Source organism: Phyllobates terribilis, unplaced genomic scaffold, assembly GCF_046119375.1.
Source record: "Phyllobates terribilis strain yellow unplaced genomic scaffold, ASM4611937v1 Scaffold_2__4_contigs__length_985480577, whole genome shotgun sequence".
NCBI classification, from domain to species: Eukaryota; Metazoa; Chordata; class Amphibia; order Anura; family Dendrobatidae; genus Phyllobates; species Phyllobates terribilis.
Window position 1 is genome coordinate 740,078,494 of NW_027362762.1, and position 18,002 is coordinate 740,096,495.

General features: G+C 42.7%; 1 protein-coding gene across 1 annotated transcript in view; it reads right to left on the reverse strand.

The window, feature by feature from the left end:
• Nucleotides 1–13,567, reverse strand: part of DPT (dermatopontin) — a 56,849-nt gene extending 43,282 nt beyond the window's left edge. Inside the window, exon 1 of the mRNA XM_073667221.1 lies at nucleotides 13,216–13,567. Within this exon, the coding sequence (XP_073523322.1) occupies nucleotides 13,216–13,511 (296 nt within the window). The 5' untranslated portion in view covers nucleotides 13,512–13,567. The remainder of the gene's footprint in view (nucleotides 1–13,215) is intronic.
• Nucleotides 13,568–18,002: the final 4,435 nt, after the last annotated feature.

Consider the following 18,002-nt stretch of genomic DNA (forward strand, 5'->3'; position numbering starts at 1 on the left):
ATTGGCCCGGTCACGAAGGCAAAAACAGGCTCTGGCGCGAAGTGGTTAAATGAGAGAATTAGAGATGAGTGTATTGGTTTGCGAAACCCCAGTCCACGGTCCAGGTCATTGCTCTCTGGCTATAGACAGGAGCTGCATAAATTTCCTATGCTTCTGGGTTCCTTGGCGCATCGTATGATTTGACTGCCTAGCGTGATGGCATCTGTGCCGCATGGTGACGTCTCGCCAGCTCAGCTAATCATAAGCCAGGCCTGGGATCCGGTAGGGTAAGGATATTCACGCAGGTCCTGTCCACGACCAGAGAGCACTGACCTGGACCGTGGACCGGGACTGTGCAAAGTGCTCAGCTCGTTCTCTAAAGAGAATGTAGTTTAAGGGATTGTGAATTCTTTCCATAAGCAGGTGTGACTTTCACACAGATAATCCTTGGGTTGCCTCTCCTAGAGTGCTCTCTGTTACCGACAGCGGTCAGGTGGATGAACAGTAGAAACCATGTCATGACACCAAAGTAGGAGGCAAGAATTGTACATACTACAGGACCGGTGAAGGTAGACGGGGTACATTTCCAAGTAGTAGACAGGCAGAGGTCAAGACAGGCAGCAGATGGAAAGCAGGAGTGGACACAGACAGAAGAGGGCCCCTGTGCAAGAACAATATATGGGCACTTTGCAGTCCAATAACTCATCACAATGCAAAGTTCCACCTGCTTTGGAGGTAGAAGTGGCCTCCCTTAATTTTTGGGCCCCTGTGTGGATGTACAGGTTGCACCAATGGTATGTCTGCCCCTGATGGGAAGACCTGGTCAAATATGCAAATTGAGTTGGTAAGAGGACTAACAGGAACAAACAACTTCCCAAACAAGAGGAACCCTATGAACCCTTTTGATCAGAGTTATGAGAGACAATTAAATAAAGCGAATTGTAAGCAACAGGTCTCAGAAGAAATGATAATATAAAGAAATACATGTAAATTATATATGCAAAGAAAACGAGCACACAAAACGAAAAGTCAAATGTAGAGAATCAAATAAAAAATGTATCATGATACAGGATCAATGTTCAGATATCCTTGTAGCCTGGGGTCCAGACTGTTCTCAGTCCGCTCCTACCTACATAAAAAATCATTTCCACAAAGACCTGACAGCATTAATTAAGTCTATTCATGAATTATGTGCCGCAATTATCTTTCTAGAGGTTCATCTAACAAGCCTAACTATTGTCTTGAGTAATTTATTCAGATGCTCTAAGAGAAAAGTAGGAAGCTGCTAACAATGCAGTCTCTATATATAGCTATGATACTTATAGAAGAGCGTCCATTATATCCTCTGCATTATTGAAATAAGCTGATGTAATGGGGGATTGGGTTACATGGATTTTTCTGAGACCGGTAAAAAGCCAGACTATTTACTGGAGGTCAAAGATAGCCCAGGCACTCACAGCATTACTATGGAGTGATTCACTAAATGTCCTATTTGTAAACGGCTGTCCATCCGCCTTCTACATTAATAAAGTGGTTTACCCAGGACATTTTACATTTTTACCCATACAAAGAAAGAAGAAGTCATGTGGGCTGGGGCAATGTGTAAAATAAATGAAAAAATAAATAAAAAATAAATGAAAAAAAGCAACTGTCAATCCAAATTTCTGCTATTAGCCCCACCCTCGCAAAAATAAAAAACAACATGTCCGTTACATAAAAATATTTTACAGAGTGGGGAACAAATTTTTAAATGTATTTTATTAATTCTTTATGGTCATAAAGGAAATGAAAAAACAAACACATAATTCCTTTATTTTTCCACCAATATCAGCATATTAAAGAGAGAATATGACAGTGCCATAAGAATGAAGCCCCACTGATCAGAAATAAAAAAAAAACTACTTGGATCTCCGAAAGAGAACATTTTTCAGAGCTCTTTAAACCGCATGTCTGAAAAAAAAAGTGCCTGGTTATGATTGGGGGTAAATGCTCCAGTCTTAACCTAGCTAAGCAGCTGTGGTCTGGGGAATGGGCAAGGTCTATTTAGCGGTTACTGTCATTGGGGCAACTTGACGGATGCCCTTATTAAAGGAGTAGCTGTTCTGTTGAAAGGTTTACTTGAGAAAAGATTATACCTAGGGGTAGAGCCACATGGGTCAAAAAATGATGTGGCCTCCCAGTGGGCAAAAAGCATGATGGCATGTATCTGCTACGGCTTTTCAACTGATTATTAGGTGGGAATGTGATTTTGTCGGAAAACAGATTTTTGACCTTCACAAGCTCAAAATAGTCTTGCATAGGAATGGGGAGTAAAGAACAGTTTTCTAGGAAAATCATGCACCCACTTGACAATCAATTATAAAAGCATAATGGCCACATGGCCATCAGATATTCAGAGGCTGCTTTGTGTGGTCTGCTGATAGGATACCTAATAGACTTCTACAAAAGGGACGTTAAAGGGGTAGTCCACTACTAGGGCAACCCCTTCTCACTCTGAATGTTTGCCCCTACTGTACATCCAAAGGAGGGGATAGTGATGCCAGTGCTAACTGGGCACAGGGCTCATGTGACGTAACAACCACACGTGAGCCCTGGGAACACAAGTGCTGACACTGCTGGAATGGCGCATCGGGAGGAGAGTATAAGTGTTTTTATTTTAATGGGGCAAACAGTCAGAGTGACAAGTGGTTGTCCTAGTAGTGGACAACTCCTTTAATACACCCATGTCTAGCTAAGTCTACTATGTGTTGGGTAGAGTGGCACCAATTACATTTTAGAGACAGCCATGTCTTTAAATCACAGTGAAAGGCCTACAGACCTCCTGAAAGAATTGCATATTTAATATGCTTGACAATATATGCTGCTGTGAGTTCTTTTACATCCCATCACAACTTTGTAATCTTTCTCTACATCTCCCCAGCTGCTAGAATACAAAGATGTTAGAAAAAAAGAAGCTGGCGACAATAGTATCAAGTCATAAAATGCGTCTGGTACACAGACCATTATCCCTATAAACAATTTAGAGCCATGAAATTATAATAATCTGATGTTAATGGGAAAAAATACAGTTGTTTATATAGTGATAAATGGAACAAAACGTTGTACTAATCAATAGCTAAAAAGGTTTATATGAGCACACAATACACAAAAGATGTCAGTAGAATAGTAATGTATGGCCTGATTGGCATCCATAATTTATGTATAATGGGGGAAGTGGAGGAGAGCAAAGTCTTCAGCATTGACAGAATGTAGAATTTGTCATACATTAAATTATCCTCAATGGCTCATAATGCGATGCCTGTTGTAAAATGTTTGCTATTTGTGTAAGCAGCATTAGCGATGAAGTCAGAGATATTGTTACTATAACAAAGAAGCCAATAATGCTATTACCGTGATTCAAGGGGCAAAAAAATGATGAAAAGTCACAAGTGCATGTAAAGACAAGAAAATAGCAGATACTGTAAAAAGTGGAGAAAAGAAACATTTTCACTCAAAGTTTTCAATACACTTTGCTTTAATTAAAGGAATTGTCCAGCTTGAAACAAAGTGATTGTGGAATGACAGATCATCAAGAAGGGGGCTGGAAGCAAGTGAAGGAAGGAAGCCCCACATGACCGAGGTTGGCCAGGAGGGTGCAATTTTTGAACCTAAGAGATCCGGATTGGGTATAAGTGTGGAGGGGGTGGGCATTTAGGTGGGGGGGGGGGAGTATATTAAGGAAAAAGTGTGGGAAATAGTCAGTCCGGCAGGGAAGTCATAAGGGAAAGTTCTCACCCACCCACCACTTCTTTCTGTTGGTATCTTTTGAGTATAATTGTGATGGAGAGGTGGTATCGAGGAAGAGATAAAGGAGTAATTAGACATACAGTGCCTACAAGTAGTATTCAACCCCCTGCAGATTTAGCTGGTTGACACATGCGGAATTAACTTGGCATTGTGACATTTGTACTGTAGATCAGCCTGGAAGTGGGAAATGCACTGCAGCAAATTTTGTTTTTGTTTTTTTTTTTGTTTTTTTTTAAAACGTTAAAAGTTAATTCAGAGTGTCATTTATTATTCAACCCCTCAAACCACAAGAATTCTGTTTGGTCCCCCTAAAGTATTAAGAAGTAGTTCAGGCACCAAGAATAATGAGCTTCACATGTGTGGATTAAAGATCTCTTTTGCCAGCCTTTTCTGACTATTTAAGACCCTCCCCAAACTTGTGAACAGCACTCAGACATGGTCAACATGGGAAAGACAAAGGAGCATTCCAAGGCCATCAGAGACAAGATCGTGGAGGGTCACAAGGCTGGCAAGGGGTACAAAACCCTTTACAAGGAGTTGGGCCTACCTGTCTCCACTGTTGGGAGCATCATCCGTAAGTGGAAGGCTTATGGAACTACTGTTAGCCTTCCACGGCCAGGACAGCCTTTGAAAGTGTCCTCCCGTGCCGAGGCCAGGCTTGTCCGAAGAGTCAAGGCTAACCCAAGGACAACAAGGAAGGAGCTCCGGGAAGATCTCATGGCAGTGGGGACATTGGTTTCAGTCAATACCATAAGTAACGTACTCCACCACAATGGTCTCCGTTCCAGACGAGCCCGTAAGGTACCTTTACTTTCAAAGTGTCATGTCAAGGCTCGTCTACAGTTTGCTCATGATTACTTGGAGGACTCTGAGACAGATTGGTTCAAGGTTCTATGGTCTGATGAGACCAAGATCGAGATCTTTGGTGCCAACCACACACGTGACGTTTGGAGACTGGATGGCACTGCATACGACCCCAAGAATACCATCCCTACAGTCAAGCATGGTGGTGGCAGCATCATGCTGTGGGGCTGTTTCTCTGCCAAGGGGCCTGGCCATCTGGTCCGCATCCATGGGAAGATGGATAGCACAGCCTACCTGGAGATTTTGGCCAAGAAGCTCCGCTCCTCCATCAAGGATCTTAAGATGGGTCGTAATTTCATCTTCCAACAAGACAACGACCCAAAGCACACAGCCAAGAAAACCAAGGCCTGGTTCAATAGGGAAAAAGTCAAGGTGTTGGAGTGGCCTAGTCAGTCTCCTGACCTTAACCCAATTGAAAATTTGTGGAAGGAGCTCAAGAATAAAGTCCACATGAGACACCCAAAGAACCTAGATAACTTGGAGAAGATCTGCATGGAGGAGTGGGCCAAGATAACTCCACAGACCTGTGCCGGCCTGATCAGGTCTTATAAAAGATGATTATTAGCTGTAATTGCAAACAAGGGTTATTCCACAAAATATTAAACATAGGGGTTGAATAATAATTGACCCACACTTTTATGTTTAAAATTTAATAAAATTCAACTGAGCAACATAACTTTTTGGTTTGTAAGATTTATGCTTCTGTTCATAAAACCTACTCTCGTTTGCAGTTTGAAGGCTCTAACTTATTTGCATCTTATCAAACCAGCTAAATCTGCAGGGGGTTGAATACTACTTGTAGGCACTGTATCTACTATATAATCGGCTTATCCCGTCTGTCTGTCCGTCCAGGAAATCCCGCGTCGCTGATTGGTCCGGCCGCGGCCAATCAGCGACGCGGGATTTCAGAACAAGTCAGGAGATAGCAGGGCTGACTCCGCCCATGTGGTCATGTGACTCACCAACTGCCCATGACGTACTGAACATGTTTTGTCAGTCACAGTGTGTGATGTACTTCTGTCACGTTTAATGAATACGTTCTGTCAGTCACAGTGCGACATAGTTCAGTCAAGTTTACTAAACACGTTCAGTCAGAGTGTGATGTACTTCTGTCACGTTCACTGAACACGTTCTGTCAGTCACAGTGTGACGTACTTCTGTCACGTTTCATTCACCGTGGTACGCGGAACAGGAGACCCCTGGCTGCAGCCGCAAATAGTTGTGACGTAAGCGGAAGCAAGAGTCGGCTGCAGCCGGGGGAATTACGTGCTGGCTCCTGCGTGGTCAGCGATGTTGTCACAAGCCGTATGGACAACATGACGTAATTACAAAACTCATTAGGGGCCCCGGGGGGATACATTGGGGGGTTAATTTAAACTAGTGCACAACCCATTTAAACACTGCTTCGCTGATTAGTCGCACCCGGTCGGCCGCATACATATTCTAGAGTACCCGATGCATTAGAATCGGGCCACCATCTAGTGTCTATTATAATTGTATAAAAAAAAAAATTAAAGGGGGTTTGTCGCAGTGGCTTGGTGGGGGGTGGGGTTCTTGGAGTTGGCACAGAAGTGTCGGTGGAAAGAATTTGGTAAAATTACAGGTAGTTGGTTATTTGAGCGGGGTGATCTGGCATTTGGTTTTGGGCTCTGGACTGGGTTTTACCCTGGGAGCTTTTGGTGCCCTTGAGCTGGTGATGGACGGCTGAGGGTAACATTGCGGTTGGAGTTCGTTTTAATTTATGCCAGATCTATTTTTAACTCCAAGAACCCTCCCTTTTTATTTAATTTATAACACTGTTAATATGTTAATGTTGTTTGTTAATAAATGACCGCTGTGGCCAAATTTATCCAGAAGAAATACAGGTGCAGTGTTTTTATTTGGTGGGTAAAGGTGAGTGCTGGAAGATGGGAGGGGGCATGTTAAACGGTGGAACCCGGGTTGGTCATACACGGTCATGAAATATACACGTGTATACTATATCCATAACACATTTTCATCCATCACTTTTAGCCATTTTTTGTTGCTCTCCCTTTGTTCTGTGTCAAGATGTCATCAGATCATTTGAGCAAAGGCATTGTCATGTGGCTGCAGCACCCCAAATCCTCGCTTCTGTCTCCTCATCCAAATCCCTTGGATCATCTGATCTGATGAGGTCTCTACACAGAAGTGAGATGGGGAACAGTTTCCTCAGTGTCAAAGGCAAAGGAAACTTCAAAATGGTACAATAATGTATAATTATACAATACAACATGTCCCTATGCATTGCCGTCTGTGACATTTAGGCCACGGCCCCACTATCAGTATTTGGTCAGTATTTTTTCTCAGGAGTGGGAGCCAAAACCAGGTGAGGAACAATCAGAGAAAAGGTATAATAGAAACAAGTCATCAATTCTGCATTTATCACCCACTCCTGGTTTTGGCTCCCACTCCTGAGAAAAAATACTGACCAAATACTGATAGTGGGGCCGTGGCCTTAGGGTGAATATCGGCAGCATGAATTATAATACAGCTGATCTAAGCACTGCAGGTCAATTTTCATGAGATCCACATTGATTTTTTTTACCCTCTTAGTTGATGATATTTGGTAAAACATTCTCCCTTTGCTGGTACTGTTATACTCTGCAGATTCTGTACACCCATGCCCCCATTCTGCAGTATATAAATCCAGTGTGAACATGACATTATTACAAAAAGCAAAGCGATAAGCTTATAATTGTCATTACTATTTATTTGTCAAGAAAATGTGATGTAATGCTAAAAATATTATTATACTATTATTATTTGCAGTAAAGTCAGTTCTGACAAACTGTGTGGCGGCCAGACCGATGAGGCTCCCCCTAGCTATGGTGGGCCGCAGTTAGGGAGGCAGTGTGCATGGAAATAATAACATTTTACAGTCCTTTCTATGGTGGCAGCAATTTCTAGTTTAGCAACATAACTGACTTAGGCTGTGTGCCCACGATGCGTTCTTTAAGCGTTTCCGCAGCGGCAGTTCCGCTGCAGAAACGCTTAAAAAACGCATGGTAGAAGGTCTGCCATATTCCCCAATGATAATCTGCATGTGCTGTGCACATGCTGCCGAAATTTCCGCTGCGGATTATCATTGAGGAAAAAAACGCAGCACTACCAATTATTTTGCTTAAGCGCTGCGTTTTCACCGCCATTGACTTGTATTGGAACGCATGGAATCGGCATCACTGCATCTGTACATGTGGAATCCATGCGATTCAATGTGTGGATGGTACCCGGGTTTGGAGAAGAGGAGACTCTCCTCCAGACCCAGGGTACCATAGTACCTGTAAAAAAAAGAATAAAGTAAAAAATAAATATTATACTTACCTTCTGATGGTCCCCGGTGTCTTTGTCTTGGCTTGCCGGCAGCTCGCGGTGGACTGAAGGACCTGCCATGATGTCATTTAGTCATGTGACGGGTCATGCGACCGCTGACGTCGGCAGGTCCTTTAGTGTACCGCGAGCTGCCGACACGCCGAGACGCATCGAATAAAGACTACGGGGGCCAACAGAAGGTAAGTATATTTTTATTTTTTATTTTTTGCCATTCCTTCGGTCATATTATATAAATCCATGCTGTTTGCATGGATTTATATAGTGTGACCAAGTTGTCAAGCACTTTTCCAAGTGATGCTAAAATCGCTTGGAAAGCGCTTGTCAACCCGCATGCGGAAATGCATGTGAAGACCGCTTCACATCCGCATGTCCCTGGCAGGAAAACGCATGTACAATCCGCATGTACAATCCGCATGTACAATCCGCATGCGTTTTTTTCTGCCAGGGAGATGCAGAAACGCTCAGGAAAAATCCGGAGCATTTCTGCATCGTGGGCACATAGCCTAATTCTGTACCTTAGGGCCACGTGCACACGAGAATTTGTTGAGTATTTTACCTCAGTATCTGTAAGCCAAAACCAGGAGTGGGTGATAAATACAGAAGTGGTGACTTGTTTCTATTATACTTTCCCTCTGATTGTTCCTCTCCTGGTTTTGGTTTATAAATACTGAGGTAAAAAAAGCACCAAATACACAATGTGTGCGTGTGGCCTAAGGCTACGTTCCAACAATGAGCCTTTGATAACTTTTTGATGTTGCATATTTTCTGCACCTATTAAGTAAATTAGATTACTTGCATTTAAAGATTTTTTAAAATCTGACCAGTGTCACTTTATGTTGTAATTACTGTGAAAAGCTTAAACATATCCCAGTGGTTTTGAGACTGTTTTTTTTGTGACACATTATACTTTATAATATTGGTAAGTTTAGGTTGATATGTTTTGCGTTTATTTATAAAAATATCAGAAATTTGACAAAAATTTTAAAAAATTAGCAATTTTTAAATTTTGAATGATTATCCCTTTAATCCTGATAGTCATACCACACAAAAACATTAATAAATAACATTTCCCTCATGAATGCTTTACATCAGCACCATTTGTAAAATGTTGTTTTATTTTGTTAGCATTTTAGAAGGCTTAATAATTTAGCAGTAATTTTTCTTTCTTTCAAGGAAATTTATAAAATGTATTTTTATATTGACCTGTTCAGTTTTGAAGTGACTTTGGGGGTCCTATATATTAGAAACCCCCCAAATGTCATACCATTTAAAAAACCGCACCCCTCATCGTATTCAAAATTGCTTTCAGTTAGTTCATTAACCCTTCAGGTGTTTTTCAGGAATTAATGCAAAGTGACATGACAGGAATGAAAATTTTATTTTTACCACCTAAGTTTTGATAACTTCTGTACAGGCCACTATAGCCAGCAGACTCTGAGGCCGTTATTTGGCCATGAACTGCCAAGGTAAACATCAGGAGACACGATCAAGATCTCAGGGTGCAGATGAGGTTAAAGAGGGAGCCCCCACACTCTGTTAACTATTTAGATTCTGTAGTCACTATTGACAGCAGCATCTTAGGGGTTAAACGCCCATGGTCAGTGCCAACACTGATCGTGGCTGATGCAGCAAGTTGTCAGCTATAGTGTACAGGTGACAGTTACAGGATTGTCACCCGTCGGGAGATGCTAGTCTCTTATGTGGCGCCCCTGCGGGTTCAGTCGCCACAGAGGTGTTGCATCTCACCCAGAGGTGTAGTATCCCACTCTCAGTTAAGGATGGAATACTGCCCGGGACCCAAACACCTGCATCCAACACAACACCACTCCAGACCAGCAGGAGGGGCAAGATGCACTGCTCCGCTGTTGAGCCCTGTCCCTGGCTGGAGTGGGGGGAACCAAGAGAGGGGGAACCATGTAGTGGGTGTGGGTGGAGGAAGCAGATCAGGGGAGCACTAGAGAAGAAGGATATAAAAAGGGGAAGCCATCTTGGGTGTGTGTTCAGTCAGAGGAGGACAGTGAAAGGAGCATGAGCTCTGCAAGAGCTCTGTTCGGGAGGAGCAGGCCTGAGTGAGAGAGGCCCAGGAAGAGAGACTGAAGGGAAGAAAGGAGCAGGGAGAAAGGCTCCAGAAGGAAAGAGTGTATCCTAGGGGTACGGGAAGTGCTGGAGGCCACCCGTACACCCAAATCTACCAGGAATGGAAGGATCAGGCCGCAAATGGGGACCAGCCCCTAACTAGTGAGAATTGCAATATTCAGCTAGAAACCGGAGGCTTCTACATTTCCAGGGTGTAGTTGCCACAGCCGCAATTACTCACCAAAAAGGTAGCCACACAGGATCCAGGGAACTCCAGGTTGCCCGCCAAGATCTGAGGTTACCGGCTTGGGACACTGTTTGCAGGGCAGGAGGGTGAGAGCCAGCGCAGGAAGACGACCAGGAGGGGCACACAGAAAGGGGTCCCGCTAAGTGCTCTTGAATTAGCTGAGGGTTTGCTGAACCCCTCCATGAGTAAACACAGGACGACGTGGGTGGTTATGAACTGAAGTTGTAACCAGGAGCAACGTGATAATCGTGAGAAGACTGCACCCCACTGTCTCTGTGAATTATTGCTGCGCCATCATCTCCTGCACCACACTGCACAACAACAGTTACTTCATCATTAACCATCACCGCACAGCCCTGGAGCTTAGCTCTACCTGTGGAGAGCTGAACCAACTGTGCTGCATTAACAACAGCTCCAGAGGACTGCTCCGCAGCGGCGGCTCCATATAGCCGCATACCACAGGTGGCGTCACGAATATTAAACATAAAAACTATAATCCTGTTCTTTAAAACCCCTTTTATTGACCGCCCTGGGTCACGGACCAGGTCACCGCCACTGTGACATCTCCCCTAGCAATTACCGGCCCGGCACCGAGTACCCCACGGCCGAGGGGGCGCGTCACTTATATCGCAGGTCAGTAAAAAGATGTACTGGTGGACACTAAGGGGTAATAATAATAATAATAATCTTTTTATTTATATAGTGCCAACATATTTCACACCGCTTTACAATTCAGACAATTTACAGAAATTATGGGCACTGTCCCCATTGGGGCTCAAAATCTACATTCCCTATCAGTATGTCTTTGGAGTGTGGGAGGAAACTGGAGAACCCGGAGGAAACCCATGTAAATACGGGAAGAACATACAAACTCCTTGCAGATGTTGTCCTTGGAGGGATTTGAACCCAGGACCCCAGCGCTGTAAGGCTGCAGTGCTAACCACTGAGCCACCGTGCTTCCCATTTTTTATATTGTGTTTTTTACATGCATTTCTATTGCATTTTTGACACTGCAATTTTTTGTTTCCTGTTAATGTGCCATGCTTTAAAAAAAAGCTGCTTTGTCTTTGATACTTGCTGGTATTAGGCTTTGACAAAACTTTATTGATATAGTCCTGTCTGAATTACATGCAATTTTATGTATTTCCACTGCGGCAGTGCACTAAAAGCGCATTTTTTACACGTGGATTATCTGCATCTATAGGCAAAATCTGCACATAAAACTCATCAGCCAGAGAAACTGACTTGTGAAACCCGCACTGCAAGTCAGTTTACACTGAGTAAAAAAACCCACAGTGGCCAGGAGATTTCTATTATCCACTTAGCTGGAACTGTAAGGCGCTGCGTTTTTGACACATCAAAATTACACAGGATCAAAAACTCATCGTGGGCACACAAATGGGGTTGTCATCCACTTTGATATTGATGGCCTATCTTTTATATTCTGGATAAGTCATCAGTATTAGAGTGATGGGGTCCAACACCCAGCACTCCCACTCATCAGCTGTCAGCAGCTGCGGCAGCAGCCACGTGTAAACAGTGTATGGATGACAGCTGGTGGGTGGGGCTGCCGGTTGTTAGACCCCCACCATTCTGATATTAATAGCCTATCCTAAGGATTGGTCATCAATATCACAGTTGTAGACAACCAATTTAATGATACAATAGGTTGAGTTAGTTCAAAAAAGTAAAACTGAGAAATATTAGAATTTTGAGCATGGACTTCCAGTACAGATGGTGAGATCATCTTGGTGACATTGTCTTGGTCTGTATGGGAGGTCCAGGCTTTATCTTAATCAGTCTGGTGAGGCCTTAGCAAATAAAAAAAGGTTCGAGAAGGCCAGGTCTATAAGATAAGCGATGCAAAGTGCAAGACATATCTTTCGGTCACCTTTGCCCCTTAACATTTATGTACTGTATATTGGAGGCAGCATATGTGTGACACATTTTTTATACCATGGCTTAGATACACGAGCTATAAATACTGCAGTCATCAAATTGATAAGGAACCAGTTCTAGTCAGGGAACAATGACTACAATCCAGTTAAATTCAGTCTTCTCTAATTGTGGTGGTCTACTTTCCCTTTTCTCCTGTATTCATGACAAGCCTACTATTTCTTCTAGCCAGGAGTCAGTTATCTCTCCATGCCGCTGCTTCTCTGATGCACTCTGGAGAGTAATAGCGCCCCCTATTGTTCCCCCCACACAGTAATAATAATGCATTTGTCCTAACGGGTTGGGGATTGGAATACGAAAATCACGGAGGAGAACACCCGGCCCTTCTGTCCTGGGCAGTGAAACTCTGAACCATAATAAGAGGTCCATTTTAAACTTTGCTTTGGTGTCTGCTCTCTTCTGTGACAGTATAGCCGAGCTAGGCAAAATTAATCATAAATCATTTGTAGGTTATTGTATTAATATCACATTGTGAGTTACAAACATCTATTCGAAGTACTGGATTTAATTTCATAATTAATCAGTGTTAATGCAAGTAGTTTTACTACCCAGTAAGAAAATACTATGGATTCTGTACTATAAAATCATCAAGATCATCAGAATCCTGACAATAACTTAGATATTAATAAATAGATCTAATAATTTACACTAACTAATGTGTACAAGATAAATATTTGCAATTTACACCACATAATATGGATTATTATTCCTGTCGTTAGGCTATACTGCTTAATAATGCGTTTGGGTAATGGTATGTGATTTGTACCATGCTATATACTGTAAATGTGTCTTCTTTTCTGTGGTTTTATATGTTTTAATATACCTATTATAGATTACCTTATTGCAGGTTGGACAATGAAAAAAGATGTCTCATTACCATTAAGTTTGCACCTAAATGTAATAAACAAACCCTATTAATAAAATCCTACTACATGTGCGATGTGATCATTTCTTACCATTCCAGTCCAGCTCTGTTGATATCTTCCCACCAACATTCTGTAGGTTCTCCGAGTTCATGAGGTGTTGGCATACACCCGTAATTCCATCTTCTATCTGATCCCTCTTTTTTGCTGAATGTGCTTCTTATGGCAACCACTACCTGTCCATGTGGACACTGGAAATTATATCCTTGCCTAAAAAGGTTAACCCATTGGTCACCATTTCCATAATCTTGTTGGGAGTAATAATAATCATATTGTGCCCAGGTTGCAACTACCAACTGTAGCAGTACACCGAGCAGGACGAGCATCATGTTGTCTGAGATCCTGGAACAGACTATGGGACTCACTTTCTGATCTTACTCTTTTTTATACAAAAGAACATTTGGTTTCCAGATGTTTGGTGTCTTGAGCCAAGTGCAATATGTCATAGCTTAAGACAGGAAAAAAATGTAAGAGAACTCGAAGTGGAAGTTAGGTTTTTAAGGTGGAAAGTTTAAACATATCATATTTATATGTAGACTGTAGCAGGAGCGGACACTGACAGCTTGGGGCCCCTGTGCAAGAAATGTGTTTGGACCCCCCTCCTTTTAAGGCAACCAAGCTATAAACATATACAGTACAGACCAAAAGTTTGGACACACCTTCTCATTTAAAGATTTTTCTGTATTTTCATGACTATGAAAATTGTACATTCACACTGATGGCATCAAAACTATGAATTAACACATGTGGAATTATATACTTCACAAAAAAGTGTGAAACAACTGAAAATATGTCTTATATTCTAGGTTCTTCAAAGTAGCCACCTTTTGCTTTGATGACTGCTTTGCACACTCTTGGCATTCTCTTGATGAGCTTCAAGAGGTAGTCACCGGAAATGGTTTTCACTTCACAGGTGTGCCCTGGCAGGTTTAATAAGTGGGATTTCTTGCTTTATAAATGGGGTTGGGACCATCAGTTGTGTTGTGCAGAAGTCTGGTGGATACACAGCTGATAGTCCTACTGAATAAACTGTTAAAATTTGTATTATGGCAAGAAAAAAGCAGCTAAGTAAAGAAAAACGAGTGCCCATCATTACTTTAAGAAATGAAGGTCAGTCAGTCCAAAAAATTGGGAAAACTTTGAAAGTGTCCCCAAGTGCAGTTGTAAAAACCATAAAGCGCTACAAAAAAACTGGCTCACATGAGGACCGCCACAGGAAAGGAAGACCAAGAGTCACCTCTGCTTCTGAGGATAAGTTTATCCGAGTCACCAGCCTCAGAAATCGCAGGTTAACAGCAGCTCAGATTAGAGACCAGGTCAATGCCACACAGAGTTCTAGCAGCAGACACATCTCTACAACAACTGTTAAGAGGAGACTTTGTGCAGCAGGCCTTCATGGTAAAATAGCTGCTATGAAACCACTAAAGAACACAAGGAATGTGGGCTAAAGAACACAAGGAATGGACATTAGACCAGTGGAAATCTCTGCTTTGGTCTGATGAGTCCAAATTTGAGATATTTGGTTCCAACCACCTTGTCTTTGTGCGACGCAAAAAACATGAACGGATGGACTCTACATGCCTGGTTCCCACCGTGAAGCATGGAGGAGGAGGTGTGATGGTGTGGGGGTGCTTTGCTGGTGACACTGTTGGGGATTTATTCAAAATTGAAAGCATTATGAACCAGCATGGCTACCACAGCATCTTGCAGCGTCATGCTATTCCATCTGGTTTGCGTTTAGTTGGACCATCATTTATTTTTCAAAAGGACAATGACCCCAAACACACCTCCAGGCTGTGTAAGGGCTATTTGACCAAGAAGGAGAGTGATGGGGTGCTACGCCAGATGACCTGGCCTCCACAGTCAACAGACCTGAACCCAATTGAGATGGTTTGGGGTGAGCTGGACCGCAGAGTGAAGGCAAAAGGGCCAACAAGTGCTAAACATCTCTGGGAACTCCTTCAAGATTGTTGGAAGACCATTTCTGGTGACTACCTCTTGAAGCTCATCAAGAGAATGCCAAGAGTGTGCAAAGCAGTTATCAAAGCAAAAGGTGGCTACTTTGAAGAACCTAGAATATAAGACATATTTTCAGTTGTTTGTTAAGTATATAATTCCACATGTGTTAATTCATAGTTTTGATGCCATCAGTGTGAATGTACAATTTTCATAGTCATGAAAATACAGAAAAATCTTTAAATGAAAAGGTGTGTCCAAACTTTTGGTCTGTACTGTATATATATATATATATATATATATATATATATATATATATATATATTACATAGTCTCCTGTCATTATGGATATTTCTATCCCTTATTACACAGTGCCCTCTCTTGTTATATACAGCACCGTCTCTAACATTTCTCGTTTTTTTTGTTATTTATAGCACCTTGTCTTTATTACATACAGTCCTCTCTTGTTATGTACAGCACCATTCCTTACATATTGATTCTTTCTTATTTTTGCTATTTATAGCGCCCTGTTCTTTATTACATCCTTTCTTGTTAGATATATAATGCAATGATGGCTGATGGACCATGGGAAAGCTTCTTTTCTGATGGAGAAGCTGATGGAGTGGTCTTCTGGTCAAATGCTGCTCTATCAGAAGTCCTTTTATTTTATATCTAACAAGAGAGGGAAATGTGAATACCAAAAATAATGAGAATATGCTATGTAAGGGACTGTGCTATAAATAACAAGACATGATACTATGTAAAAATGGGACAGCACTGTACATAACAACAGAGGATGCTACATAATAAGAGACTGCCCCATACATGACTAGAGAGGATGATACATAATAAGGGATACCCATGCCAGTAATAACGTCCCCCAACCTGGTCCCCTTCCTGGTATAATGTGCCCTATCATGAGTCCCTTCCTGAGATAATGTGCCCCATTCTGGTCCCCTTCCACATATAATGTGTCCCATCCTGGTATAATATGCCCCAACCTGGTATATATGTCCCCTATCTGGTATAATGTCCCTCATCCTGGTATATATGTCCCCCATCCAGGTATAATGTGCCCCATCCTTGTATATATGTCCCCATTTCTGGCATAATATGCCCCATCCTGGTATAATGTGCCAAATCCAGGTATATATGTGCCCCATCCAGGTATACAGTATATGTCCCCCATCCTGATATACAGTATATGTCCCCCATCCTCATATATATGTCCACCATCCAGCTATAATGTGCCCTGTTTTGTAATACATTAAAAATAAATTATACTACTCACCTTCTCCCACGTCGCGAGGAGTCCTCTTCTACAGCCGGCGTGGGAACCGGCAGTTGACTTCACTGCAATGCGGTGGACGCCAATGTCATCTGCTGTCCTCTAATTAGCTGACAGTGTGTATTGCAGCACAGGGAGTCAGTGGGTCCACTGCGTTGCAATACATTTCAGCTGAATGTGCATTGCACCGGGCAGCTGCACTAGCGATATGTATCCCCTCCAGACTGTAGTCAAACCATTTAATAACTCACAAGCGTCGAATCTTTTTTTTTAAGAAGAATAAATACCATCTCCTTTCATATCCAGTTCACTTTGGTGCATATTTTCTTATAATACAGTATATCTGTAATGCTTTTAGTTCCTACCGATGTTCAAAGAAAGAACCCGAACAAATGATGCAAATTGTTTTCTAGAACTTTTTTCCCTCAACTTTGGGGAGGGTCTCAGCACCCTGGTGGCACCAGGAAAAGGGCTTCTCTGAGGCTTCATTTTTTTTGCATAGTGTTGCCAGGCCCGTGCAAGTAGGGCTGCCACCAGGAATTTCAGGGCCCCCTGCTGGCAAAACATTTGATCCCCCTTGAGACTTCGCCCAGGCTCTACCCCTGCTCCGCCTCCACCCCAGCTCTGCCTCCACCCCTCAACCTTCCACAATCCCACCACCCACACTTAGAAAAACTGCACTTCTGCACCACATCCTCACAAATTACACAATACAGTTCCCATCGAACACCATATCACACACATAGCCATCAGCTTTTGTTTTTGTGGTGGGCCGCTGGGAAGGCGCCGGATGTTGCAGAAGGGCCAGCTGGGGTATGTAGCCTCACTGGCAGCAGATAATGATGTCACGGTAGTTGAAGTGGGTCGCTGGATCCTTCAACGTTTCCCTCGTGTTCACAACAATTTCAATAGCGGGAGGTGGCCCTTGTGGATGGTATAGGATCCCCCGGGGGCAATCCTGTAGTGGTGCTGTCTGGGTGCAGGTTTTGGAGCGCCCGTGATGTTTGTGCAATCTGAAGCAGCCAGACACGCAGGTGAACTTGTAAACATAACAATTTTACTGAATTGTACAGTCTCTATTACCTGCAAAGTTCAAAGTATATTGTGTACATGAAAGTAATGGTTCTCTCCTCATGAGACAAGCATTGTTATGGCCTCTCAGGGCGGCTGGAGCAGAGTTCTCTTCACTTGCTAGTAGAGGAAATGCTATGCACAGTCCACGAAATATTACACTGATGGAGGGACCTTCACAGATTGGCTTTCTGTGGAAACAAACTAAAGTGTGGATGTACTCACTATTTTTATCCCACCGTTCCCTCTCGCAGGGGGTAGGTTTAAGCAAAGTCGGTGGCGTGGCAGCCACGTGGATCTGGTCCTGGCTAGAAGCGATCAGGAGAACCAGAGAGCAGGAGAGTCCATGTACAGCTTTCTCTCTCCTGACTAGAAGACATTTCACTTTTTTGTGAAGGAGATTATGTGAGGAAAAAGTTCCCTCAGCATAGACTGGCATTGAAAACACTTCTGTGAGAGAATAATGTCTCTCCTCAATCTTCCTGAGGCACCAGGAACCGCCCAC